Genomic DNA, 26,708 nt, shown 5'->3' on the forward strand with positions numbered 1-26,708 from the left:
TTTTGCTCTGACATGCACTGTCAACTCTGGGACCTTATAAGGACAGGTGTGTACCTTTTTTATGCCCAATCAATAGAATTTACCACAGGTGGATTCCAATTAAGTTGTATAAACATCAAGGATGATCAATGGGAATAGGATGCACCTGAGCTCAGTTTCAAGTCTCATAGCAAAGGGTCTTATTATGTGTAGATTGATGAGGACATTTTTTATTTAATCCATTTTAGAATAAGGCTGTAACATGACAAAATATGGGAAAAGTCAAGGGGTCTGAATACTTTCTGAATGCACTGTAAATATTGTATTTTTTTGAGCATACAATATAGCTCAGAATTTGAATTATTTATATTTATACAGTCTTTTTTGCTCGTCTTTATCAAGGGCGCCAATCATTTTGGACCGGACTGTAGCTTTCTCCAGGGAAGCAAAATACAATCTTTTTAGGTCCATTCCCCTCTCTTTCTCCTATTCATCGCTCTTCAAACCCACCACTGACCCAATCTCCCTCCTCTCCTGATATAGCCGTTCCAGACCCCCCGGAGGACCCAGAGCTGGTCAGTAAGCATAAACAGGGGGTGACCCTGTCCTGGTTCACACCTCTTAGCGATGGAGGCAGCCCCATTCTGGGTTACAGGGTGGAGATGAGGCTGGCGGACAGCGCCCTCTGGCTTCCGTGCCATGCAGAGCCTGTGTGTAACACAGAGTTCTCTGTGGATAACCTCATCCCAGGGAGCGGCTACAGGTTCAGGGTGGCAGCCATCAACAGAGCTGGGACTGGAGAACCTGTCCAGCTGCCTCAGACTGTTCAACTGGGTGAGTTGGCAATATGATGTGCTCAAACCTGAGCCAAACAAATATATTTCTATATGGCTCTGTCTCAAGCCCAGCATGTTGAACAACATACTTATAACCTAGTCCTAGATAATGTATGTGTTAGTTACATCATTTGCATACAACCCAGGTGAGTGCAATACATTTTCCATTGGCATGAATTGTGTATGTAGTGTCCCATTTATTGGCAAAAATATATAAATCAATCAATCAATTGTTTTGTTCCACAGAGGCTCCAATCACAGTGACCCAGCAGTTGGCCTGTCCAGACTTGCAGGAGGGTAAGATGGCCCGTGTAGAGTGCCAGCTCTCTGCTGAGGGCAGCTCGGTCACCTGGCTCAGAGACAACAAGGAGCTGGAGTTTGGGGTCAAATACCAGGTCACCATTGAGGGCAAGACACAAGTGCTGCTGATCAAAGACTTTGAGTCTGCTGACCAGGGCGTGTACACCTGTGTGGCCTCAGACGAGGCAGAAAGCTCCATTAATCTCAACCTACCAACAGGTACAGACTCCCAAACAAGACAGAATATTATACCATGCAACTTGGTATTTCCATCTGCTGAAATTTATTTATTGTGAGACTTGTAAGCTATTTTCCTCAAGCCAAACTGGAAGCTTGGTGGAGAGGTGTTTGTTATTTAAGGGTTAAGTTAAGGTAAGTTGGTCAGCTAGTTCTAGCAGATAGTGATGGTGAGCTCATTCCTCAAAAAGATGTGTGGACACAATTCTCCTATCAGAAAATGATCTAGTCCCACAGTTATTTACCACTACATGATCAACATAGATTAAGTTCTTACAGGTGTGTGTGTGTGTGTGTGTGTGTGTGTGTGTGTGTGTGTGTGTGTGTGTGTGTGTGTGTGTGTGTGTGTGTGTGTGTGTGTGTGTGTGTGTGTGTGTGTGTGTGTGTGTGTGTGTGTGTGTGTGTGTGTGTGTTTTGGGGCTGCTATACTATAGATGTTACAGGTGTCAGTTTGCTGCATATAACATTCCATTGTGCCCTGGTTGTAGGTGGAGATGGGGTTAAGTTGGAGGGGGCCCAGCCCAGCCTGCCTCCTGAGGCTGCCTCTGAGGGTGATGTCCACGCGCTGTGGGAGGCCCTGGCCAAGAAACGCCGCATGAGCCGAGAGCCCACCCTCGACTCCATCTCTGAGCTGCCTGATGAGGAGGACAAGGAGCCCAAAACACCCAAGGAGCCAGTCAAAGCGAAGAAAGCCTCAGAGAAGGTGAACGAAAAGGAAAAGGAGGTTGTGGAGCCTGTCATCATCGCAAAGAAGAAGGAGTTGGATACCAATCTACACACCAGCTCTGAGGATGAGTCCAGGGTTCCAACGCTGGTGTCCTACCTGAAGAAGAGCAGCAAGTCCTCCCTCTCTGCATCCGACCAGACAGAGTCCATCTCAACTGAGAAGTTCTATGCACAGACCTCAGTGCAACAGACCACAGTCCTACAGACCTCATCTTCGGGACAGAAGATCACAGCACAGACCACAGAGATCACTGAGTGCGGAAATGAGGAGGATGAAGAAAAGGGGCTGCTGGATGCTGCTGTCAAGATCCAGGCTGCATTCAAGGGCTACAAGTCCTGCAAGGACATGTGTCCAGTCTTCAAGGATGTCTTCAAGGACCAGACCAAGGAGCCCAATGGCACCATCCACCTGGAGTGTGTGGTTGAGGGCAAGCCTGACACGGTGCGCTGGCTGAAGGACGGCGAGCCACTTGTGGACAGCAAACACCACCATATCGACATCTACAACGATGGCACCTGCTCTCTGGTAATCACCGCCGTTACCACCAAGGACACGGGCATCTACACATGTGAGGTCACCAACAAGTTCGGCGTGACCATCCACAGCGGCAAGGTGACAGTAGGCTCGGCACGGGAGGCATCTGGAAGGAGGCCCCTGACCATGGGCTACAGCGCCGACAGCGAGGCGGAGAGCTCGTCTGCAGAAAGCGAGATGGATGAGTCTTTGAGGCAGGCCAGCAAACGGCTGCGCCGCCTCCTCCGCACACGCCTGCCGGCCACGTCGGAGGAGGAGTCGTTCGTCAGCTGTGATGATGAGGCTGAGCTGCAGGCCCCCGAGCCCAAATCGTACCGCGAGGACGAGCGCTACCTCTACATCCGCTTTGACACGCGGTCTGAGGCCCAGGTGGCGTTGCTGCACTTTCAGGAGATGTTCACGGCCCAGGGGATGCCTGTGGAGACCACCATCCAGGAGGCTGGACCTCTCAAAGTGGAGCTGCGCATCATGAAGATGGGATACACCCAAGATGGCTCTGCAACACCCACACAGGAGAAGCAGCTGCCCACGTTCATGACAGGAGCAACCGGTAGGAAAACACAAGAGCAGGGGAGAACTCGGACGAAAGTAACAGTTTCTTTCCTAATTACTCAGAGTTCGATAGACCTCGAGACACCATATTTTATTACAAACAACTTATATATGTCCTCTAGCATTAGCAATTGTAATTTAATTTCTGGGGTATGTGAGTTTAAATTAATAGACACAGAACAGAACTACCGCAGCATTACTTTTGTACCTGCCGGCGTGGCGGGAGTAACACAATCTTTCTTATCTCCATGTTTCTGGTTTGTAATGCTCTCCCTTTCAACAAATCTACTATCAGCCATAATTTCATGTTTGTATCGATTTTAATAATTGATGCTCTAGGTTTGAAATGTATGAAAATTAACCATGCGTCAACCGCAATGTTGCGCAAACACAGTATTTTGCTTTACAATATTAATCGGACTAAAATGGATCATATAATAGCTATATTAGGCATAATTTTCACATCACATTTTAATCCACCTGGAGTGTGTGGCGGAGGGCAAGCTTGACAAGGTGCACTGGCTGAAGGATGGCGAGCAACCAATCAGGTGCACTCCAGATGTCCTTGTCATGCGCACTCCTCGTGTCTTGATAGAATGATTGTTTTTATTTTCTTCACAAGGGTAAACTCAATATGCTTATCACATTTCAAGGGCTTGACACAAGGCAATTGACCCCCAGAGTTATTAAATATATTTATTTTTAACCAGAAACCCGTCGATAAAAGCTTACGTGAGAAGCTGACCATCAAGTCAATTGATTAAGGCATAATTCTATTGATGTTTTTTACTTACATCGTTCAAAACCACTTTTTGTTGATAACTTGACAAAACATGGCCGGACTGGGCAGTTTTTTTACAGGGAGCACATTAAGAACGCGTTGATTTCACTACGTCATTCTAGCTTCTGTGTTATCTGAGAAAATGGGCGTGTTACTTTCATTCCGGCTCTCCCCTACTCTCACTGTATATACTGTATTAGATCATTTGAAAATAATTTGGAATTAAATAGTAATTTAATGTCTATTAAATTAAATACTTTTGTAGCCCATTCCATTCAGTATAAAAAATTAACAAGTTAAAACACAAAAATACTTTGTAATTCAGGGAAGGTCATATTGATTTTGACTCAATAAATGTATGACAGTGTTTATTTTGCTTAAATAATATAATCCATGTTTCAATGTGTTTTAATTCCCCTAAAAATGTCTCATTAATGGGAGCTTTTGCTAAGACTTAAGTTTGTACTTGCTAAATTAATGTTCACATTGTCCTCATCCAGCCTTTCATCTTGCTTTTCCTTGTGTGTTCCGTGTGATTACTACAGTACCTTGTTTGCTTTGTGTGTGGCTTAATGTTTGCTTTGTGTGTGGCTTAATGTTAGTTTTCTCTTACCAAAAACGATGTATTTCAGTCTTGTCAATGTGTGGTTTATTTGATATGTTTGTTTGGATGTAGTGTTTTTATGTCCTCAATTTTGTCCCAAACATTTGTGTTTGTTTGTCTTTGTTGTAATTTAATAGTTGCTTCAATTTCTCCAACAATTTCTCTTTTTGCCCACCTCTCAGTATTGACACACTGTATCCATTCATTCTATCTTTCTATTGACGCTTTCCTTCCATTTCTCATCATGTTGTGATGCCTGACATAGTCCTCAGTTTGATATATTCCTGTGATGTTATGGTTGCTTTCAACTCTCCTTTACCCACTTCATTCCAGTATTGACACAATCCTTTCTGTCCATTTATCCTCATGTTGTACTGCCTGCCATCACACCCTTTCATTATGTGTGCTTTTCGTTGCTGTATTGTAAAAGCACATTTTTATACAGAAAGAAAAATCACTATCAGTAAGAATTACACATGGACTACCAGTGGATTTAAAGTAACTGTCGAGTGAAAACCTCATTTTTAAAAGTTCATAATCTTGTTACCTCGTCTTATTCTCATGTTTGTGGCCAAAGCATAAATTGGAGAAAAAACACTTAAAAAACCCCACCTCAAACTTGTATCTCCAAAAGACCATTAAAAAGTATTGCTTTTTCCTCAGTAATATTATCATCCTTTTTATTTGGATGATGTCATCCTGCCTCATTGGCTGAGCTGGCCAATCAGCTATCTACTCACATAAATATTTTAATGACCGGTATACTGTGCCTTCAGAAACTATTCAGACCCCTTGACTTTTTCCAAATTTTCTTAGGTTACAGCCTTATAAATAAATGTTTTCCTCAGTAATCTACACACAATACCCCAGAATGACAAAGCGAAAACACATTTTTGCAAGTTTATATACAAATTAAACAGAACCTTATTTACATAAGTATTCAGACCCTTTGCTACGAGACTCGAAATTGAGCTCTGGTGCATCCTATTTCCATTGATCATTCTTGAGATGTTTCTACAACTTGATTGGAGTCCACCTGTGGTAAATTCAATTGATTGGACATGATTTGGAAAGGCACACACCTGCCTATATAAGGTCCCAAGGTTGACAGTGCATGTCAAAGCAAAAACCAAGCCATGAGGTTGGAGGAATTGTCCATAGAGCACACAGCCGAGACAGGATTGTGTCGAGGCACAGTTCTGGGGAAGGGCATCAAAAAAAGTCTGCAGCATTGAAGGTCCCAAAGAGCACAATGGCTTCCATCATTCTTAAAGGGTAGAAGTTTGGAACCCACAAAGACTCTTTCTAGAGCTGGCCGCCCGACCAAACTGAGCAATCGGGGGAAGAAGGGCCTCTGTCAGGGAGGTGGCCAAGAACCCAATGGTCACTTTGACAGAGCTCTAGATTTCCTCTGTGGAGATGGGAGAATCTTCCAGAAGGACAACCATCTCTGCAGCACTCCACCAATCAGGCCTTTATGGTAGTGGCCAGATGCAAGCCAATCCTCAGTAAAAGGCACATGACAGCCCGCTTGGAGTTTGCCAAAAGTCACTGAATGACTCAGACCATGAGAAACACGATTCTCTGCTCTGATGAAATCAAGATTGAACTCTTTGGCCCAAATGGAAATCCTGGTGAAGCATGGTGGTGGCAGCATCATGCTGTGGGGATGTTTTTCAGCGGACTGCGAGACTAGTCGGCATCGAGGCAAAGATGAACGGAGCAAAGTACAGAAGAGATTCTTGAGGAAAACCCGCTCAGGACCTCAGACTGGGCAAAGGTTCACCTTCCGACAGGCCAACGACCCTAAGCACACAGCCAAGACAACATAGGAGTGGCTTCAGGACAAGTCTCTGAATGTCCTTGAGTGGCCCAGCCAGAGCCTGGACTTGAACCCGATGAAACATCTCTGAAGAGACCTGAAAATAGCTGTGCAGCAACACTCCCCATCCAACCTGACAGAGCTTGAGAGGATCTTCAGAAAATAATGGGAGAAACTCCCCAAATACAGGTGCGCCAAGCTTGCAGCGTCATACCCAAGAAGACTCGATGCTGTAATCGGTGCCTAAGGTGCTTCAACGAAGTACTGAGTAAAGGGTCTGAATACTTGTAAATGTGGTATTTTAGTTTTTGAAAAACCTGTTTTTGCTTTGTCATTATGGGGTATTATGTGTAGATTGATTAGGGGAAAAAAACGATTTAATCAACTTAAGAATAAGGCTGTAACGTAATAAAATGTGGGAAAAGTCAAGGGGTCTGAATACTTTCCGAAGGCACTGTACACCCACACCAGTCTGTTGTTGGGGTATGCCCACACCATACCAACACAGAAAATATGCTTTTAAACATACTTAATTAAACATTTAAAAAGTATACATTTCAATCTTATTGTAATTAATTATAGGTCATACACTATTTTATAGAAATCTTGAAACACTGGACAGTTACTTTAAACTCCTGCATAATTATAAAAACTCCTAACTTATTGTTGTGCCTAACTGATTGCCCCTCTCCCCTCTCCCCTGTCCCTGTCTCTCCCCCAGCTGCCCCCGTCTTCCTGACCGAACTCCAGAGCCAGGACGTGCATGACGGTTACCCGGTCAGCTTTGACTGCGTGGTGATCGGAAAGCCTACACCCAGCGTGCGTTGGTTCAAGGACGGGAAGCTCCTGGAGGAGAATGACCACTACATGATCAACGAGGACCACGAGGGCTGCCACCAGCTCATCATCACCACCGTGCTGCCTTCTGACATGGGCGTCTACCGCTGCATGGCCGAGAACACCAGTGGCATCGCTGCCACTAAGGCTGAGCTCAGGGTTGACAGTAAGTACAGAACATATTAGATTGATTGATTGGTTGGTTGCTTAATTGATGGATTGATTGCGAGTCATTGTGTAATACATCTCTCTTTCCTCAGTGTCTTGCAGCTCAGACTACGATACTGCAGCTGATGCCACTGAGACAGGCTCCTACATCAGCGCCAAGGGCTACATGTCAAGGTGAACGAGAGAACCAGCGAACAAGGCCTTTGACTTTGACTTCAACCTTCTTTACAATTCAAACCTGATTCCTAATAGTACCTGAAATGTTTCACTGGTCGTGTTACTCCTTTACTGTGTTAGGTTCTTATTTTTCTGAGTAAATAACCCACGGACACTAGAGAAGCTTTAACCAAGTTCAATTATTCCCAAAGTTTCTGTACAGCTGTAATCAGACAACCCAACATTTGTCCCATCCAGATATTTATATCCCACTTAAGACACTCCCTCTCTCCAATCCTTACAGTTTATGCCCAACAGGAAGAAGGTAACCAGATACTAAACCCCGATTACTCCCTGAAGGGGAACTGACCTCACCCCTCATTTGCTGACCTCAACCCCTCCCTCACCTAATCCACAGATATCCATCTGTCTTCCCTATATCAACACGTCGCTCTCCTCTCCTTCATCAAACACATTTCAAAGCCTTCTGGCTTTCTACAGAGAACCCTTAACTTTCTCCTTTGATTCTATGCTTCTTCTCTATCATTTATTTAATATGTTCAAAATGTCGAATCATCAACTGACAGCTTTACTCTCTGCCAATCTTCTCCCCTCAGGGAAACTGAAGCGTTTGAGTCTGTGGCAGAGGATGAGCAGATACCACAAGTACTGGATGAGCTCCATGATGTGCATGTCAGTCCAGGCTCACCCATCGCTAAGATGCAGCTGAAAGTCAAAGGTTGGTCTGTGAGTTACTCTCCACCACTTCTGTATTAATCACACCAAGACCCTGCTAGACTACATTGTCTCTGCACAGGAACGTCAGAGGTCCATTCCATAAGTTAAATAAAGAGGAATTACTGCCCCCAGGGTAAGTTAGTTGTTTACTTTCTGTTGATATTTCCCAGGTTTCCCCACGCCCAGAGTGTACTGGTTCAAAGACGGTATCCCGCTGCGTTCCTCAGACAGGATCCTGCTGCTGGACAAGAGAGACGTCCACAGTCTGGAGGTCCTGGAGGTGAAGAGGGAGGATACAGGAGAGTACTCTGCCTACATCAGCAACGCTGCTGGATCAGCATACTCCTCTGCTAGGATACTGGTTCTGGGTAGGTCTACTCATGACTGAAAGGTTTATATTGAGAGGGATCCCTGTCTTCTACTTTGGATAAAGTCTTTAGTCTACATTGCGATGTGCGTGTTATTTTATACACAGCACAACATTCTTGTATTTACCGAATTCATGATGACCCTCTTTCAACAGGTCCAGGAGAGCTCACACCTGTAGAAGAGCACGGTATGTAATTATCATTAAATAATACCAATTGATTCATTTATTGATTGATTCTTACGCTGCTACCTATTTTGTTTTTTTTACATTTGACATTGTAGTCATTTAGCAGACGCTCTGATCTAGAACAACTTATTGGAGCAATTTTTCATCTAGTTCGGCTCAGGGATTCGAACCAGCAACCGTTGGTTACTGGCCCAACTCTCTTAACCGCCCAGGCTACCTGCCGCCCCAATAACATGTCACACTGTTCTGAATTGTGAGCTATGTGATGATGACACTGTTCTGCATCCATGTTTTACTTCCTAGATCCCAAGGTGCCTCTGGTGCCGCCACGGTTCCTGGAGAAGTTTAGCAACAGGAAGGTGAAACAGGGAGCCAGTGTCACCCTGTCAGTCAGAGTGGAAGGTACTGTATCCACAACACTCTTCTCTTTTGCCAGGACCAGTATCAGTCATATGTGAGATACAGTATGCTTCCACAAAGGATATGGTCATTCATCATACAAAAATACATGCCAGTCCACAGACTACTGTTAGGAGAGACTAGTCATCATACAACATGCATGTGAATACCGAAGTCCCGCTGTCTTTCACAACTCTCCAAGGTTCTCCCACCCCCATGGTGACGTGGCTGAAAGAGGAATCTGCTGAGGACGTGTTGTGGATCAAGCCAGACACTAAGGGCTTTAAGGTGGCCAGGTCTGGGCGCAAACACAGCCTCATCCTCATGGATGCGGGTTCTGAGCACGCCGGCACCTACACCTGCATAGCCACCAACAGGGCCGGCCAGTCCATCTGCACTGCCCACTTTGAGGTGGAGGATGGTAAGAAACGGAAGACTATACTGTTCTTGTTTGTTTGTTTGGATCCCCATTAGCTGTTACAAAAGCAACAGCTAGTCTTCCTTGGGGTCCCCAATACATATTATGTAATAGGAAAACATAATGATACATGCTTTTGTAATCATTATAATATATATAATAATGAGGTACGTGGCAGATGGCAAGTTCTGCCACGTACCTAATGTATTATCTGCTTTCTGTCGTAGCGCCACGACCAAAGGAAGAGACCAAAATCCCTCTGGGTATTACTATCAGCCCTCCAGAGGAGGATGCTGCCAGAAAAATGCCTTATCTAGGTGAAGTTGGAACAGAAGAGTTTCTTATGAAGCTCACCTCACAGATCACAGAGATGGTATCTGCCAAGATCAGCCAAGGTGAGTAAAAATGTGTCAAGGACTGTTCCATCAAAGCTCCAAAATAGAGGACAGTGAGAACATTTTCTTTAAATAAATGTTCTTCCACTTTTCATGTGGATTTAAGGTAAAGTAAATGCACTTTGTGATTTGATTTGAATTTATTTTGAATTGATGTGTTACCTTTCATTTGGCTCTAGTTACTTATAGAATAGGTCATTTCAAATGAATATTTCCAATTTAATATCTGGGAAATAATGGTGGAATAGTCCTGATGTATTGGAAAGGTTGCTGTGTGTGCTTTTATTGCAGGCAAAAACATTTGCATCTGTACATCTCTGGTAATACAGAGTATGTTCTTATAGTGTTTTATAGCATAATAAAAATATATACATTGCCATTGATGAAGTCTAAATTCAAATTGTATATATGCATTGCCTTTGTAATTTTGTAATTCTGTCATGAACACTATAAGCTATATGTCATAACACTTCATAACAGTTTATGTCATGTTATGACATGTTACTCTTATCCCACATGCAGTCCATTAGCCACAGGGCCAGCTAACATGCCAACGTTCGTTGGATACAGCTGCACTGCTACGTCAGTGGATATGTCAGTTCCTAATAGATCGTTATGTAGGCTTTAAGAATGAACAGCTCAAAGAAAATGTCATGCACATTGCCTCTCGCTGCTCGCAATTTCCTTTATGTGTTTCTATAAGCAACGATGCCTTTTTCTCTTTCCTTGCACTCACTAATGCTTGTCCTGCGTGTGTTTTGAGCAACGTGTGGATTCCTACACCCTTTCCTCCCTTACGACTGTCCTGCCTTCATTTCATCATCCTTCCCCTCTCCACCCATGCATTCATTCACTCACGTGCTCTCATCCAATCGTTAATCTGTTATTCAGACAGCGCACAGAACCTTGAAGTGCTCCAGTGGATGAAATCATGGCCCAAAGCCTCCAGTATGTATCTTACAGTACATCAAGATCTCAGTTACTCTCACTGAAAGCCATACATTCTTTCCACAAGTTAGTCAGTGTCGCTTTTGATCTGCTTCTTGACGTTGAAGCTTATGCTCTGTTCCCTTCTCTGCATCTGTCTTCACCTGTCTTACTTGGATTTATTTCATTTAAAAGAGGAGTACTTGGCATGAAACAATAAGGGGTCAGAAAATGACATCCCTCTGTTCATGCTGCACGACAGTGAGGATATCTTGGCTATCGCCTGAGGTGATGACTTGTGGAAATAATGTACTGGTATTATTCTTTGTCTAAGATGGCATTAAGATACAGTATTTCACAGTTGAAGACAGTTACACGTGAACACATTTTGAGACAAAACGGCCAGGATTCCATTGTAAAGTGGTGGACGAAGCTGTCATCAAGACAGTTCCATCATTCTCAGTATATATGATGAATGTGTATATATGCGTGATCAAATATCTCTCCCTTTATGTTTTTGCGCTCAATGATATTTATTTGATGCATGAGTAGAATACGTTTTGTATTGGCTAAGCAGGTAACTGTGATTACCTGAGCATATGATTCAAATGGCTTTGAATTGATACTCAGCATAGCATATACTGAAGCTGGAGTACATGCCGACACTCAGATATGTATGGACAGTACTTATGCATGCATTTGGAAAACATCTGGAAAACTAACTAGTTTGTAATAGTGAAAACTATTAAATCAAATCACTTGTGCAGTAGCAGCAAAACTGTTGATTGTACTAATGTGTAGCTTAGCTAACCTTTTGGGAAATCTTAATAATTCATTGTACTGATTCAAAAAGATACAGTTTTGACATTGATAGTAAAATATATAAAATATCCACCTTATTTTCTCGGTCAAGAAGCCAAAGCTACACATTCCAGATGGTCTGTGGGTATTTCAGTGCCCAATTCCCCCTTTCTGTGAATGTGTGTACAGTATATAGGCCTATGTCTATACTGTGTTATGTGGAGATGTGTGTGTGTGTGTGTGTGTGTGTATTGTATGTTCTCCTGGCTGTCTCCCTCTGAACCCCCCTCCTCCCCCTCACTGCCCCAGCCTCACTACGTGTCCCGGGAGGCGATAGCGACGATGAGACCAAAACACCCTCCGCCTCGCCCCATCACGGCCGCTCCCACCCCAGCTCCATTCTCGCAGACTCCTCCTCTGAGTCTGACGACCCTGATGCCAGGGGAGAGGTATGGAACCATAGAAGGAGAATCCGTCATTCCAGTTCACTCATACTGAGTTTTCTCTAATGACACTGGAATGGGTCTATTTTCCTTCAAGTTTTTTCTCTTTCTGATATTTCTGATTGAATTTGGCTATAGAATACTTACTTGACTTATTCCTTTTAGCTCCAAGTGCAGAAAAGAGCCTCAACTGGCCTGCATCTCCAGCGAACCCAGTTCTGGGCAAATCTCTTAGAAATACAAGTCACTCTGCCAATGTGAGCACTTATAAGCATGCTAGTTATAGACTTTGTGTCTGATGTCCTCCTCCTTCTACAGATGTTTGACATCTATGTGGCTACGGCTGACTACAACCCCACCATCCCCAACAAAGAGACCATTTCCCTGAAGGAGGGCCAGTATGTTGAGGTTCTGGACTCGGCACATCCACTCAAATGGCTGGTCCGGACCAAACCAACCAAAACAACCCCATCCCGCCAGGGCTGGGTCTCACCTGCCTACCTGGACAAGAAACTCAAGGTTTGTTTCAAGATCTAAGTAATTGATTTAGTACCAATATTGTACATCTACCTCTCCCCGTTTCCTGTTAATTCTAATCTACTCTCTCGCCACTTATTTTTGATAAATGTTATTATGTTCTTAATGTTATTTCAACTATTGTGGGCTAGCTGTCTGCTGATGCTGGTGATGTCCCAGAGACAGGTGGAGAAGAGGTCTCAGAAGGAGAGTACAAAAGAAGACTACTGTGAGTCCAGACCTTCTCACACAATCTTCTATTAGTACCAAGACTTAACCTGAGACTCGACTTTTCATAACTAAGACACTCAGTAAATTAACTCCATGAGATAATTCATGTCAAATAAATGTTTGTTACGTTCACAGATCATGAGGATTCGGTCCTGTGTTGTGCACAAGCAAGAAACACCACCACACTCAAGGGCAAACCATAATATATCCATAATGCTCTGTCTTCCCCAGCCAACTGATCCAGGACATGATCAACAGCGAGGCAGAGTTTGTCAAAGAGATGGACTTCTTCACCTCCCACCACGTCAAGCATGTGGAGAGCCCTGACGCCCCATCTGACGTCACCAGCCAGAAGGAGGCCATATTCAGGAACATCAACGAGATCAAGGCCTTCCATAGCGAGTAAGTACAGCTGGCCTGTTTTTAAACAGCAACTTTTTATGGATTAATGAAGCCTTCATAAACCCTTTATAATGCCTGTATAGAAATCACCTAGCTGGTTATATTGTATTGATATTTTACCATTATATACTACCCTTATGCTGCTAAATTAATTGACCCCATAATGTGTGTTGTGAAGGTTCATGTTCCCTAAGTTGCGCGAGTGCGACACTGATGACGACGTGGCCATGCGGTTCCTGAGGAGCGGGGAGGGCTTTGAGAAATACCTCCAGTACCTTGTAGGCCAGCAAAAGGCAGAGGCCGCTATCAGTGACAAGACCGTACACCACTTCTTCAAGGCAAGTGAACCCTTCTCAAGTACTGTTAACACAAATGGTCATAAATGTGTTTGTGTTGTCATCTTTGTTAATATAATGGATTGCTGATGTAAGGCTAGTAATGGCCACATTTCTAAACCTTGCTGTCTATGTCTTTGACACAGAAGTATACAGACAAACAGCAGGCCAGTGCCGACCCTGCTGAAGGGCCTGTATTGAGCATTAATGCCTACCTACAGAAACCTCTGGACAGAATACAGAAGTACAAGGCCTCACTCAAGGTGAGTGATCACCATTTAATGCTGTAAATAGGGGATTAGATATTTCTTTATTGTCTGATTTTCACAGATATTTACTTTACGTACAAGAAGATGCATTGTGATATGGTAAGAGACCTGGCATAGGCCAGACATAACATCAAACATACACATTCATGAAAAAAATTAAACAAGAATAACAGCTTAAGGATTAGCCCCTTTTTTTTTAAATGTCACCTAAAATGATATACCCAAATCTAACTGCCTGTAGTTCAGGCCCTGAAGCAAGGATATGCATATTATTGATACCATTTGAAAGAATCATTTGGAAGTTTATGGAAATGTGAAAGGAATGTAGTAGAATATAGCACAATAGATCTGGTAAAAGATAATACAAAGGAAAAACCAACCGTTCTTTTGTATTTTTTTCATCTTTGAAATGCAAGTGAAAGGTCATAATGTATTATTCCAGCCCAAGTGCAATTTAGATTTTGGCTACTAGATTTCATCAATGTATGTGCAAAGTTTTAGAATGATCCAATGAACCATTGCATTTCTGTTCAAAATGTTGTATCAAGACTGCCCAAATGTGCCTAATTTCTTTATTAATAACTTTTCATGTTCAAAACTGTGCACTCTCCTCAAACAATAGCATGGTATTCTTTCATTGTAATGGCTACTGTAAAGTGGACAGTGCCGTTAGATTAACAAGAATTTAAACGTTCTGCCAATATCAGAAATGTCTATGTCCTGGGAAATGTTCCTGTTACTTACAACCTCATGCTAATTGCATTAGCCTACGTTAGCTCAACCGTCCTGTGGAAGGGACACCAATCCCGAAGAAGTTTTAAGGAATCTTACCCCTCCCTTCCACATTACATAGCTGTCCCTCCTATACTCAATGTTATACAGTGGGGGGAAAAAGTATTTGATCCCCTGTTGATTTATAACATTTCTGACATGCGTTTTTCTTGATATTTTTGTTGTTATTCTGTCTCTCACTGTTCAAATAAACCTACCATTAAAATTATAGACTGATCCTTTCTTTGTCAGTGGGCAAACGTACAAAATCAGCAGGGGATCAAATACTTTTTTCCCCTACTGTACATCCCCTTTATGTCCAAGGTCCCTGAGGGTTACACATAATGTTATTGTACAACCCTATAGTTTCAATGTCAATTATTATTTTACACAGTTAGTTATATTTTATGTATCACATTTCACTATTGCCCGTTCCCGAATGAGTGAATCTATTCTAATCGAATCGAATCTATTCTTTGTTCTTACCACAACGTGCACAATTTCACACAGTATGGATGAATGCACCAGAGATTACCATGTTTTTATAATATGAAAATGTACTCATTCAAATCTTGTTGGAATATTACTGTTATTATTCATCTTAAATGTCTGTGACTGTAGGAGCTGATCAGGAACAAGGCCAGGAACGGTCAGAACTGCTGCCTGCTGGAGGAGGCCTATGCCATGGTTTCATCACTGCCTCAGCGTTCAGAGAACACACACCACGTCTCCATGATAGAGAACTACCCTGCCACTCTGGATGTATTGGGGGAGCCCATCAGACAGGTAACTCATCTGGATATAATGTCAGAGTGTCCTATTGAGGTCAGAATACCTATTTTACAAGAGGAACCTGACCAAAAGGACAGCTCCAGTAAAACCATAGACTGAATGATGCCCACTTTGGGAATTGGAGTCTTTGACTAAGGACTTACATGTTAGAGCTACTGTATCAGTTGGAGCCTAAATAGTCTAATTTGTCTGGAGTCGATATGTGGTGAGTTGTGATTTGTTTTGTGACAGGGACCCTTCATGATGTGGGAGGGTGCACCTGGGGTAAGGTCCTCCTCCAGAGGCCACCGTCGACACGCGTTCCTCTTCAAAAACTATGTCATCATCTGCAAATCCAAGAGAGATTCCAACACAGACACCCAGGGCTACGTCTTTAAGAACATGATGAAGGTAAGATTGTGTTTATTGCTCTTTCTGTTATACATCAGATCTCTCAGCATGGCCATCCACTGAAGCAAGGCACTAAAGAAATACCATCAAATTCCAATCAGGTATTCAGGGTTGACATAGTAAAAGATTCTTGCTGGTGGAGAGAATATATCGTCATTGTCACTCTTCCTATGACATAGAAAGGATTTACGAACAGAATAAATAAACTCAATAATTTGTCTCGAGGATGACTACTGTTTATCGGTCTGTCTTCCTCCCTAGCTGAACAACATAGACGTGAATGAGACAGTGGAGGGTGACGACCGGGCCTTTGAGATCTGGCACGAGCGCGAGGACTCTGTCAGGAAGTACACGCTTCAGGCTCGCACCGTCATCATCAAGAACTCCTGGCTGCGAGACCTCAGGGACCTGCAGCAGCGTTACACCATGCCCGGCTGGAGTGAGTCTGACACACACATTCACTCAGATCAATGTATGTAGCCATGTTATTTTTTACTCGTTATTTGTATTTGTTATTCACTGTCACTATTTGTATTTTTTGTTGCATTTTTTATCTTATCTTTAACTAACTATCTTTAACTTGGAAAAGGACCCGTAAGTAAGCATTTCACTGTTAGTCTACGAAGCATGTTACGAATAACATTTGATTTGAGATCCACCCGACACACACAGCACATGCACAAACACACATTCAGTCAGATCCACCTGACGCACACAGTAGACAAACAGAGAGGCATAGTTTGACGACATAGCACATTGTGATCTAACCTTTACCATCAAACAAGTATATTTTACAAACTATAAAATTGCATACCATTATTTGACAGGTAATTGAATAAAATGTGTCATCCCTCCACTCAGGATAGATTGTGTAAATTCATCCCTTATCTGTCCAGGTATGCCTGACTTCGATGAGCTTCTGGCTGACTGCACAGTGGAGCTGGGACAGACAGTGAAACTGGCCTGCAAGGTTATTGGAGTACCCAAACCTGTGGTCACCTGGTACAAGGGTAAGAGACGCACCAGCGGGATCAGTGTGTTTGTGTGTGTGTGTGTGTGTGTGTGTGTGTGTGTGTGTGTGTGTGTGTGTGTGTGTGTGTGTGTGTGTGTGTGTGTGTGTGTGTGTGTGTGTGTGTGTGTGTGTGTGTGTGTGTGTGTGTGTGTGTGTGGCGTTTTAGAATATCAATGAACTACATACAGTAACATACATGGCACGTTTGTTTTTCTCTACATACTGTGGTCACATTGCATTAATGTAGAAACATCTCATGTGTTAACACTGTTTCCTTCTCTGATGACAGACGGGCATGCGGTGGAGGCCGACCCTCACCACATCATCATCGAGGACCCTGACGGTTCCTGCACCCTGATCCTGGACAACATGACAGCTGATGACTCTGGACAGTACATGTGCTTCGCCACTAGCACCGCAGGCAACGCCAGCACCCTGGGGAAGATCACTGTCCAAGGTCAGTCTCCATTACAGAGGGGATATGACACTAACATTGGGCTTGAACTTGCGAAAGTGAATATAGCAGACTACTCATGAGAATCATGGATATTCATCAGAGGAGGCTGGTGGGAAGAGCTATAGGAGGACGGGCTCATTGTAACGGCTGGAATGGAATAAATGGTTTCCATATGTTTGATGTGTTTGATACCTTTACATTTATTCTATTCCAGCCATTACAATGAGCCCGTCCTATAGCTCTTCCCAGCAGCTTATAGTGGGGGATACTTTGCTTGTCCAGGATGATAATTGTTATTCTTATGAGAGAAGAACACTATTTTTAAGAGTGTGTGCGTGTTTGTGTGTGTTGCAGTGCCTCCTCGTTTCGTGAACAAGGTGAGGAATGCTGTCTTTACCGTTGGTGAGGATGCTCAGTTCTCCTGCACCATCCAGAGCGCCCCCAGCCCCAAGATCAGGTACAGTACACCCCACCACACCCCTCTGATAGGCTCTTCAAACTGACAACTTTTTAATTACATCGGACTGTGGCATTTCTTTCTAATTGCTGCCGTCATTATGTTACCCATTTTTAATGGTTAATAAGTATACATAAGATAATGAATAAGTATTGAAATAAACCTTTTTGAGAGCTCGCAATAAACCGTTTTGTGTGTTTTCTGGCCAGGTGGTTCAAGGAGGGCAGGCTGCTGACTGACCAGGAGAAGTATCAGACCTACAGTGAGTCCCGTAGTGGAGTACTGGTGCTAGTCATTAAAGGCCCTACGGAGAGAGATCTGGGACATTACGAATGTGAGGTAGGCCTATAATTCACCACACCTCAGTTAAAGAATATAGGGCCTGTTTCCCAGGCAGATAAAGCCTAGTACTGGACTGAAATGTACTTTCAATAGACATTCTTAATTCAGGACTAGGCTTAATCCGGGTCCAGGAAACCATTCCATACAGTTGTAAAACACTGGACTTGCAAGCCACCTGACCGGAATTGCTGCCGACATAAGTGTATCACTTGGGAATGATCAATATAAATGAAAACCACAGAGATAAATAGTAGAAGTAACATGTAACAGTGTTTACATGCTGTGGATGTTTTGCATCCAACGCTTTGCTCTTTCTAAAGAGGATTGTTTTTCACGAGAAATTACCATTGATAAGATGAAGCCATTGGTTAAGTAACCCTAATGCATTCTCCTCCCTGCCCATCCCAGTTGTCCAATCGACTGGGCAGTGCTAGGTGTGCAGCTGATCTGTGCCTTCCTTCTGCTGTGACTAGGAGAGGAGAGCAGGCGATCACCATCGAAGGTAGGAATACTCCCTTTCATACATATACCGTGGTGCGTTGGTTTAATCATTTTCCTATTTTACCGGGTACTTCAACTGTAGAGAATGTATGCTTTATGCCACAATAATTCAAAGAAAAAGATGTAACATCAGTTCATCAACAATTTAGATACGGTAGTCTTCTGTCATAAACATTAGCTAGCTATTTATTTATCTGGCTAACTCCATAAGCCCCGTCCTGCTTTCCTTGTAGTCACCGAGCAGGAGACTAAAATACCAAAGAAAACCATCATCATGTAAGTGTGACCAGTTTATGAAGCAGGCTAGAAGAAGCATGTATACTTGTGCGTGTCCCCCTTTGGCCTCTGCGTGCATGGCCGTGCAGTATTTGAACCCTGAGTGTGAGAGGGACTCAACCCCAAATATAACTTCCAAGGAGCCGGCATATTGAATGCGTAAAGAATTGTCATTAATCTTTTTTGTGTCTAGTCGTTTTCCTTAACTCATGTACCATCGCAGGCAAAGCCTCTCATGACATGTTTGTATGAGTAGACAAGACTCCATTTTGCTCTCTCTGTGTGTATGTACACGCTAATTAACACCTTGCCTATGTAGGCCTAGTGTGAAAACAGCATGCAAACAAGCTGTTCTATTCCTCACACACCTCTGCTGTCTCTCTCATACCCTCTGTGCTGTGTCCCTGTCGTTCTGACCCTGAGCAAGGCAATTTACCCATTGTTCCCCGGGCGCCGAAGACGTGGATGTCGATTAAGGCAGCACTCCGCACCTCTGATTCAAAGGGGTTGGGTTAAATGCGGAAGACACGTTTCAGTTGAATGCATTCAGTTGTACAACTGACTAGGTATCCCCCTTTCCTTTTCCCTCCAGAGAGGAGACCATAACCACGGTGGTGAAGAACACCCGTATGAAGCGTCGTGGCCTGTCTCCATCTGGGTTCAACCGCTCCCAAACCTCCACCCCAGATCTCCCCACCACCCCCACGGCCAGGCAGAGGAGGCAGGCTTCCGCCAACAGGAAGACCACCATCCCCACCCTGTACGTCACAGAGCCCGAGGGGGCCGCAGTGCCCTGTGCTGCGGAGAACAAGTGGGTGGAGGTAGAGGAAATCATTGAGTACAAGGTCAACAAGTCGCCCAGGCCCTCCAGGAGAGGTGTCTCCCCAGCCGGGTCGGAGCGGGCGCACACCTCCTCCTCCACCCGGCCACAGAGGTCCGCAAACCCTAATGACAACAACTCCAACAACAACCTGGTAGAACTGCAGAACCACTCCGAGCTGCAGGGGGCACAGCCTCTGTACTTGGACGACGATGAGGAGGAGGAGGATGAGGACGTGGTTGTGGATGGATCCGATGTCGTCCCTGGAATCAGTGGAGAGGCCTACGAGGTCTCCTCGCTTCTAATTCCTAACGACCATGAACACGAAGAGGATGAGGCCTGGCTAGAGGAGCAGCAAGTGGCTTTCATCACAGAACCGGATGACGAAGACAACACACCTAGGAAGCTGGAGCCTAAGATCCTGACCCAGGGCGGTCACGTTCTCACCCTGGAGGACCTGGAGGACTACGTCCCCAGGGAGGGGGAGACTTACGGCTCCTCCAACACCCGTTCATCACCTCCCGAGAGGCCCTGCGAGATCTCAGTGCTCCAGAGGGAGATTGGGGGCTCTGCTGTGGGCCAGCCGGTGCTGCTCAACGTAGGGAGGCATGTGGTGATGCCTAGGGAGAGGCCCAGGCCGGGGTTCTTCAGCCGCTTTAGAGATCACCTCTCAGGAAGCATGTTCTCCCCAGCCGCCCCCCACCACAACTACAACCACCACCCCAGTGGAGGTCAGTCCAGGAGGGAGATTCCCATCCAGGTCAGCCATGCCAACCTAGAGGTCAAGCCGTTGTACTGCTCTGAGGTGCAGAGAGTGGAGGGAGTGCAGCAGAGCTACAAAACCAAAGTCTACACATCAGTGGGCAAGCCAGTCACTCTTCAGATTAGCAAGAATAACCCATATCAAAACCAATAATTTAGTGTGTGAAAATAAGTAGCTGGATTAGAACCAAGCAGATTGTTGTTATTCTGTGATACGTACAATAGCCCTTTTAGTCTTAAATGGGAACATTTCTAGTTAAGTGTTAAAAAGCATATTCTAACATTGCATTTTACTGCAAATGGCGAATCATTCCATTTTCAAGCAACCCAGCTAAAAGTAAAATGCAAACACAGGAAGTCAGTCGTTTGGCCAGACAGAAAGTGGATTTTAAAGGACAAAACATCAAAAGGGGGTCGGATATGTTTAGGCTAAATGATTTCCGAACGCCATTGTATACTATCCAGCCTTCAATTTATTGCTGCCTTTCTTGACACAAATTTGATTTACTGAAAAATACAATAATTATGAGTGTTGCAACATGGACTGACACTATTTTCAAGTTCAAAACTCCATCTGCTTTACCCTCAGGCGACAGATGTTTATCATTTTAAATTCTTCGATGTTAAACTTTTGTCCTGTAGGAGAACATCAGTGTACAGCACTATACACTAAGTGTACAAAACATTAGGAACACCTTCCTAATGTTGAGTTGCACCCCCTTTTGCCCTCAGAACAGCTTCAATTTGTCGGGGCATGGACTCTACAAGGTGTCGACAGAGTTCCACAGGGATGTTGGCCTAAGTTGACTCCAATGCTTCGCACAGTTGTCAAGTTGGTTGGATGTCCTTTGGGTGGTGAACCATTGTTGATACACACCTGAAACTGTTGAGCGTGAAATCCAGCAGCGTTGCAGTTCTTGACACTCAAACGTGCGCCCGGCACCTACTGCCATACCCCGTTCAAAGGCACTTAAATCTTCTGTCTTGCCCATTCACCCTCTGAATGGCGCACATACACAATCCATGTCTCAGTTGTCTCAAGGCTTAGAAATGCGTCTTTAACCCGTCTCCTCCCCTTCATCTACACTGATTGACATCAATAAGGGATCAGTCTATGTCATGGTGTTCCTAATGTTTTGTACACTCAGTGTATGTCTCTCTGTTATTTCCAGCTGAAGTTTAATGAACAAAGAATATCCACATTGACTTGTAGCATATCAGTTTGTACATAGGCTTACTCCTGTGGAAGGAGAAACTGTTTGTGTCTCGAACAGTAACTGACCAAACCAATGACTTCAGCAACAAAGATGGTATTGTACAGTAAAGAGCAGTCAGATTTGAAATGTAACAGAGAAGTTGTAATTCTGGAATCCACCCCAAAAAGAATAACTTTGACAAGATGATAGAAGTATAAGAGCATTGATTACTGAAGTTGCTGAATTGTGTGACACGTTGACAATGTTCTCTCAATAGCAGTCACTTGAGAATGCAGATTAAAGCCAGACACATGGCTCATTGAATTGTACTTCGGATTGGGTAGTCTGTCCTCCTATGCAGAAGAAAGTCTCAAATGTTTTAAACATTTCTAAATGGTCAATTACATGTTGTGCAGAGTTGATACATTTACATGAACTGTATATCACTTGTGGTGTGGAATGATCTAGGTCTACGATTGTGCTTTACAGGTCTCATATAAAAGGGTCTCAATTTACTTCAGGTTAAATACATCCAAAACATGGAGCTATATAGGATAATGAATCTTGTCCTGGGTCATTTGTTTTATAGAAAGCCAACTCTTCATTATCAGTTTATTAAGAGCAATGACCAGTGGATTGACTTTAGACCATTTTTAAAGTATTTGTGATTACTTTGGAGTAAAATGTAATTAAAATATGTTTAGAAAAGTGACAGCATGATATGTATTAGCTGTTTGAAAGCTGATTTGAGTGTTTATCGGATTAACACAATGTCATTTCAATCCTTTATTCGGTTCAGGTGAGAGCAGTTGCATAGTTAGGAGTGAGTCATTGATCACACTGGATTTAAGAACTTTGTTTTAAATAGTGAATTACTGTTTCCCAAAGTAAGAGTGATGTTTTATGTTATTTTAAACGTCTTGTAGAAGCACTGAAATACTTATTTACTGTAAGAAATTCAACATAAAGCACAAATAGGGTTTGACTGCCTGCACATGTTTAGTTAATGCAAATAAATGTTGAATATACCTAAATAAATTAATTGCAACTGAAGAACATGATCAGCCTGTTTTATTCACTCCTGGTGAACGTTTGGGTTGGTTTATATCAGGGATGGACAACTCCAGTCCTCCCGGGGCCAGAGGGGTGGGCACACTTTTCCCCATCCCTAGCAAACACAGCTGATTAAACTTTTTGCATTCTAAACTGAATATCATGATTAGGTGATTATTGGAGCCAGGATTGTTTGCTGGGGTTGGGGCAAAAGTGTGACACCAATCAGGCCCCCCCGAGGACTGGACTTGCGCATCCTGGGTTTTATATAAACAATTGGTTGGTAATCATTGAATGTAAATGTTTGTGCATTGTCTTCCTTTAGTCCAGGGGTAGGCAACCCTGGTCCTGGAGGGCTGCAGGCACTTCATGTCTTTTGATTTAACTGATCTGGAAAACCAGGTGTGTTGAATTTAGGCAATCACTGAACTGATCCATTGGCTCAGTTGCTCAGGCATAGTGCTTAGTTGGAACAAAATCCTGCAGTACTCCAGGAACAGGGTTGCCTACCCCCCCACTCTAGTCTATCTTCAGCTAGATTGAATCTTTAAGATATAAACTCAGCAAAAAAAGAAACGTCCCTTTTTCAAAGATAATTTGTAAAAATCCAAATAACTTCACAGATCTTCATTGTAAAGGGGTTAAACCACTGTTTCCCATGCTTGTTCAATGAACCATAAACAATTAATGAACATGCACCTGTGGAACGGTCGTTAAGACACTAACAGCTTACAGACGGGAGGCAATTAAAACTTAGTCTGAAAAAGAAAGAAAGATGCCCATCTGCGTGAACGTGCCTTAGGCATGCTGCAAGGAGGCATGAGGACTGCAGATGTGGCCAGGGCAATAAATAAAATGGCCGTACTGTGAGACTCCTAAGATAGTGCTACAGGGAGACAGGACGGATAGCTGATCATCCTCACAGTGGCAGACCACGTGTAACAACACCTGCACAGGATTGGTACATCCGAACATCACACCTGTGGGACAGGTACAGGATGGCAACAACTGCCCAAGTTACACCAGGAATGCACAATCCCTCCATCAGTGCTCAGACTGTCCGCAATAGGCTGAGGCTGGACTGAGGGATTGTAGGCCTGTTGTAAGGCAGGTCCTCAACAGACATTACCGTCAACAACGTCACCTATGGGCACAAACCCACCATCGCTGGACCAGACAGGACTGGCAAAAAGTGCTCTTCACTGACGAGTCGTGGTTTTGTCTCACCAGGGGTGATGGTTGGATTCGCGTTTATCGTCGAAGGAATGAGCGCTACACCGAGGCCTGTACTCTGGAGCGGGATCGATTTGGAGGTGGAGGGTCCGTCTTGGTCTGGGGCAGTGTGTCACAGCATCATTGGACTGAGCTTGTTGTCATTGCAGGCAATCTCAACGCTGTGCATTACAGACAGGGAAGACATCCTCCTCCCTCATGTGGTACCCTTCCTGCAGGCTCATCCTGACATGACCCTCCAGCATGACAATGCCACCAGCCATACTGCTCGTTGTTCAGGGACACATTCCATTTCTGTTCATCACGTCAGTGGAACTTGTTCAGTTTGTCTCAGTTGTTGAATCTTATGTTCATACAAATATTTACACATGTTGAGTTTGCTGAAAATAAACGCAGTTGACTGTGAGGACGTTTCTTTTTGCTGAGTTTTGAAGTGTAGGGCTAAGAAATACTAGCCAGAATTAGGAGTCAACAATGGTAGCTCTAACTACTGATTACATATTTCAGGTCAGGTGCTTGGCCTTCAACCTGCCATAATGTTCCACCTGCCATAATGTTCAGCAAATCATTGGCTGTTTTCAGTTACTGATTGAAAACTGGATCACTACATGTATAAAATAAAAGGATATCCAGGCAATATAGTTTCATTATTTGACTTTACTACAGTTGTAAAACACATACATGAAATGTTACTAGACATACATATTTGTAAAACAAGGACTTGAAGGCTGGGTGAATGGTCAATATCTGGCCAATGTAAACAATTATACATGCAAAGCAGGGCTTCAATCTGCATCGGGGAAGCTCAGCTTTATAGCTTGATTTAAAATTAAAGGCAATGTTTCCGCTTTAGTGGAGACTGCATTCACGGTAAATGCTGCATGTCGGCTCAATCGTAAATGACCTTAAATTCTATCAATGAACCTAACGCTTCAGCTTTAGACTGAATCAAGCCTTAAATCATTGAAAGGTTGGTTAGTGGAAAAAGTCAAATAAGTTTAATTAAGTAATTTGTGCAAAGTAATGAATTTCATGTTCAAAGGGAGATCAAATTCAAAAGGACAAGAAGCAGTGGCGCATTAGTCATGGGCCACAGTAGCCTATGTCAAATAAAAAGTTACTAATGCACTCAATTTGGGTTGTGAATGGAAGTTGCCTTGTAAAACAAGGCATGTCAAACTACAAACTTAAAAGACATCAAAAGCTGCTGAGACAATGTAGCCTTTTTTTAAGACCGTTTTTTGGTGGAATTCAATGTAGCCAGTTTCAAGTGAAGCCGATGCTCCGTGTGCTTAGTTCTGAGCTTTTCTTTATTCTCCTTTAAGGACTGACACTATTTGCTCCATTTATTTAAATATTCCATTGACCTTTTATTCTCATTCAATTGTTTTTGTCCAAAAGAACCCACTGCATATTATACTACAGGTGAGATTTGTAAAATAATGAACACAAAACATATACAATATAAAAGTTTCACGCCTGTACAACAGTGAACAAAAATCTATTCGGGGTAAGCCGTGGTCTCAGGAAGTGCAGCTTCCTGTATAGCTGTTCTAGTGATTAACATGATGGTAAATCCTAATTGGCAATCTGTTGTTCTATTGGTAAATTAAGTCATTCTATCATTTCAATAGTATGGTAAAAACCTACAGAGAAACTTCAAACAGATTGCTTCACAAACACACAAGTTGACTAGGATCCCTAGCAAACAGCAGCTAGGCTACAGTAAGTTCCTGAGATCGGCTATGAATGTATATGAATGGATGGTGCTTCCCTGTATGACTACGCAAGGGCCAAAGTTAGCTAGTGCCCAAGCCCCTGGCATTGTGATTGGTTGTTAGCTGCTCTATGTTGACAATACTGTTAGTCAACAATCCCCTTTCCCTATATTTCTGGCTATAGCTGTGGAACCGTGTCGTGGCTAATGACAACCAACGCATTTCCGTACAACCACATTTTCAGGTCAGTTCTGCTAGACAGGAACAGGACAGCAATGTTCTAAAGCTGTACTGACAGGGCCAGACTTTGGGGCAAGCCATGACATTTGCGAACATTCCATACAAGTATCTACTCTTGCTGAGCACTAGGTGGAATGGGTCTTGTTATTATGGTCAGAGTGAATACAAATAGAATGCTTAGGGGCTATAATACTGGTAGATGCACAGAAGAATGACTTAGCGGCAGAAACTCCTGTGTGCAGTACTCCTTCATAGTAAAATAAAACAAGCAAGTCCCAGGTTAACCATTAATGGAGTATTTTTCTTTGTGGATCAAAATACAACAACTTTGAAACTGACCACCAGCCAAATAAATAAATACAGCAAAATAGTTCACTTCTATCTTCCAAATATGTAAAAAGATATTCCTGCGCACTCAGAAGGCTACCATCTGTGGTTCAGGGCGAGGCAGGTTGTCTGGAGTTCCTCCCAACACCGGTATCTGACGGAATGTTCAGGATTGGAATAGGAGGGCTGCCATTTTGTAAGGAGTGGCCAGGATGGCTGTCAGGTTTCTCGTCGCTTAAGACAAGTTGTTTTTCTGGACTTTTTTGATTTCCTGAAGAAAGAAAGTAGGTTTGAGGATGACATTTTGGAGATGGTGAAATTCAACACTGACAAATCTATTAATGATTTACTGACAAATATCTATTAAGTTAAAAATGGTGCATATGGCCCAGTCCATC

General features: G+C 43.4%; 2 protein-coding genes across 17 annotated transcripts in view; one reads left to right on the forward strand and one right to left on the reverse strand.

Annotated features, from left to right (window-relative positions):
- The window catches only part of obscnb (obscurin, cytoskeletal calmodulin and titin-interacting RhoGEF b), a 116,408-nt gene extending 93,616 nt beyond the window's left edge, over positions 1–22,792 (forward strand). For 11 of the 13 annotated variants that reach the window (XM_045714736.1, XM_045714745.1, XM_045714746.1 and 8 more), the window contains 28 exons: positions 523–813; positions 1,062–1,334; positions 1,841–3,163; positions 7,094–7,375; positions 7,470–7,551; positions 8,151–8,272; positions 8,442–8,639; positions 8,795–8,827; positions 9,131–9,229; positions 9,429–9,647; positions 9,872–10,039; positions 10,931–10,987; positions 12,077–12,216; positions 12,529–12,729; positions 12,879–12,955; positions 13,189–13,359; positions 13,538–13,697; positions 13,841–13,957; positions 15,356–15,520; positions 15,758–15,916; positions 16,178–16,355; positions 16,813–16,926; positions 17,218–17,385; positions 17,740–17,842; positions 18,052–18,181; positions 18,593–18,686; positions 18,919–18,961; positions 19,554–22,792. In XM_045714736.1, coding sequence (XP_045570692.1) covers positions 523–813; positions 1,062–1,334; positions 1,841–3,163; positions 7,094–7,375; positions 7,470–7,551; positions 8,151–8,272; positions 8,442–8,639; positions 8,795–8,827; positions 9,131–9,229; positions 9,429–9,647; positions 9,872–10,039; positions 10,931–10,987; positions 12,077–12,216; positions 12,529–12,729; positions 12,879–12,955; positions 13,189–13,359; positions 13,538–13,697; positions 13,841–13,957; positions 15,356–15,520; positions 15,758–15,916; positions 16,178–16,355; positions 16,813–16,926; positions 17,218–17,385; positions 17,740–17,842; positions 18,052–18,181; positions 18,593–18,686; positions 18,919–18,961; positions 19,554–20,697 — 6,311 coding nt within the window. In that variant the 3' untranslated portion in view covers positions 20,698–22,792. The remainder of the gene's footprint in view (positions 1–522; positions 814–1,061; positions 1,335–1,840; positions 3,164–7,093; positions 7,376–7,469; positions 7,552–8,150; positions 8,273–8,441; positions 8,640–8,794; positions 8,828–9,130; positions 9,230–9,428; positions 9,648–9,871; positions 10,040–10,930; positions 10,988–12,076; positions 12,217–12,528; positions 12,730–12,878; positions 12,956–13,188; positions 13,360–13,537; positions 13,698–13,840; positions 13,958–15,355; positions 15,521–15,757; positions 15,917–16,177; positions 16,356–16,812; positions 16,927–17,217; positions 17,386–17,739; positions 17,843–18,051; positions 18,182–18,592; positions 18,687–18,918; positions 18,962–19,553) is intronic. The other 2 variants (XM_045714737.1, XM_045714749.1) reach the window with 2 other exon arrangements.
- A 1,872-nt stretch (positions 22,793–24,664) lies between these two features.
- kgua (Guanylate kinase) overlaps positions 24,665–26,708 on the reverse strand; it is a 36,091-nt gene continuing 34,047 nt past the window's right edge. For all 4 annotated transcript variants that reach the window (XM_014190928.2, XM_014190929.2, XM_014190925.2 and 1 more), the window contains 1 exon segment: positions 24,665–26,581. In XM_014190928.2, the coding sequence (XP_014046403.1) occupies positions 26,546–26,581 (36 nt within the window). In that variant the 3' untranslated portion in view covers positions 24,665–26,545.

Source organism: Salmo salar, chromosome ssa03, assembly GCF_905237065.1.
Source record: "Salmo salar chromosome ssa03, Ssal_v3.1, whole genome shotgun sequence".
Classification (NCBI taxonomy): Eukaryota; Metazoa; Chordata; class Actinopteri; order Salmoniformes; family Salmonidae; genus Salmo; species Salmo salar.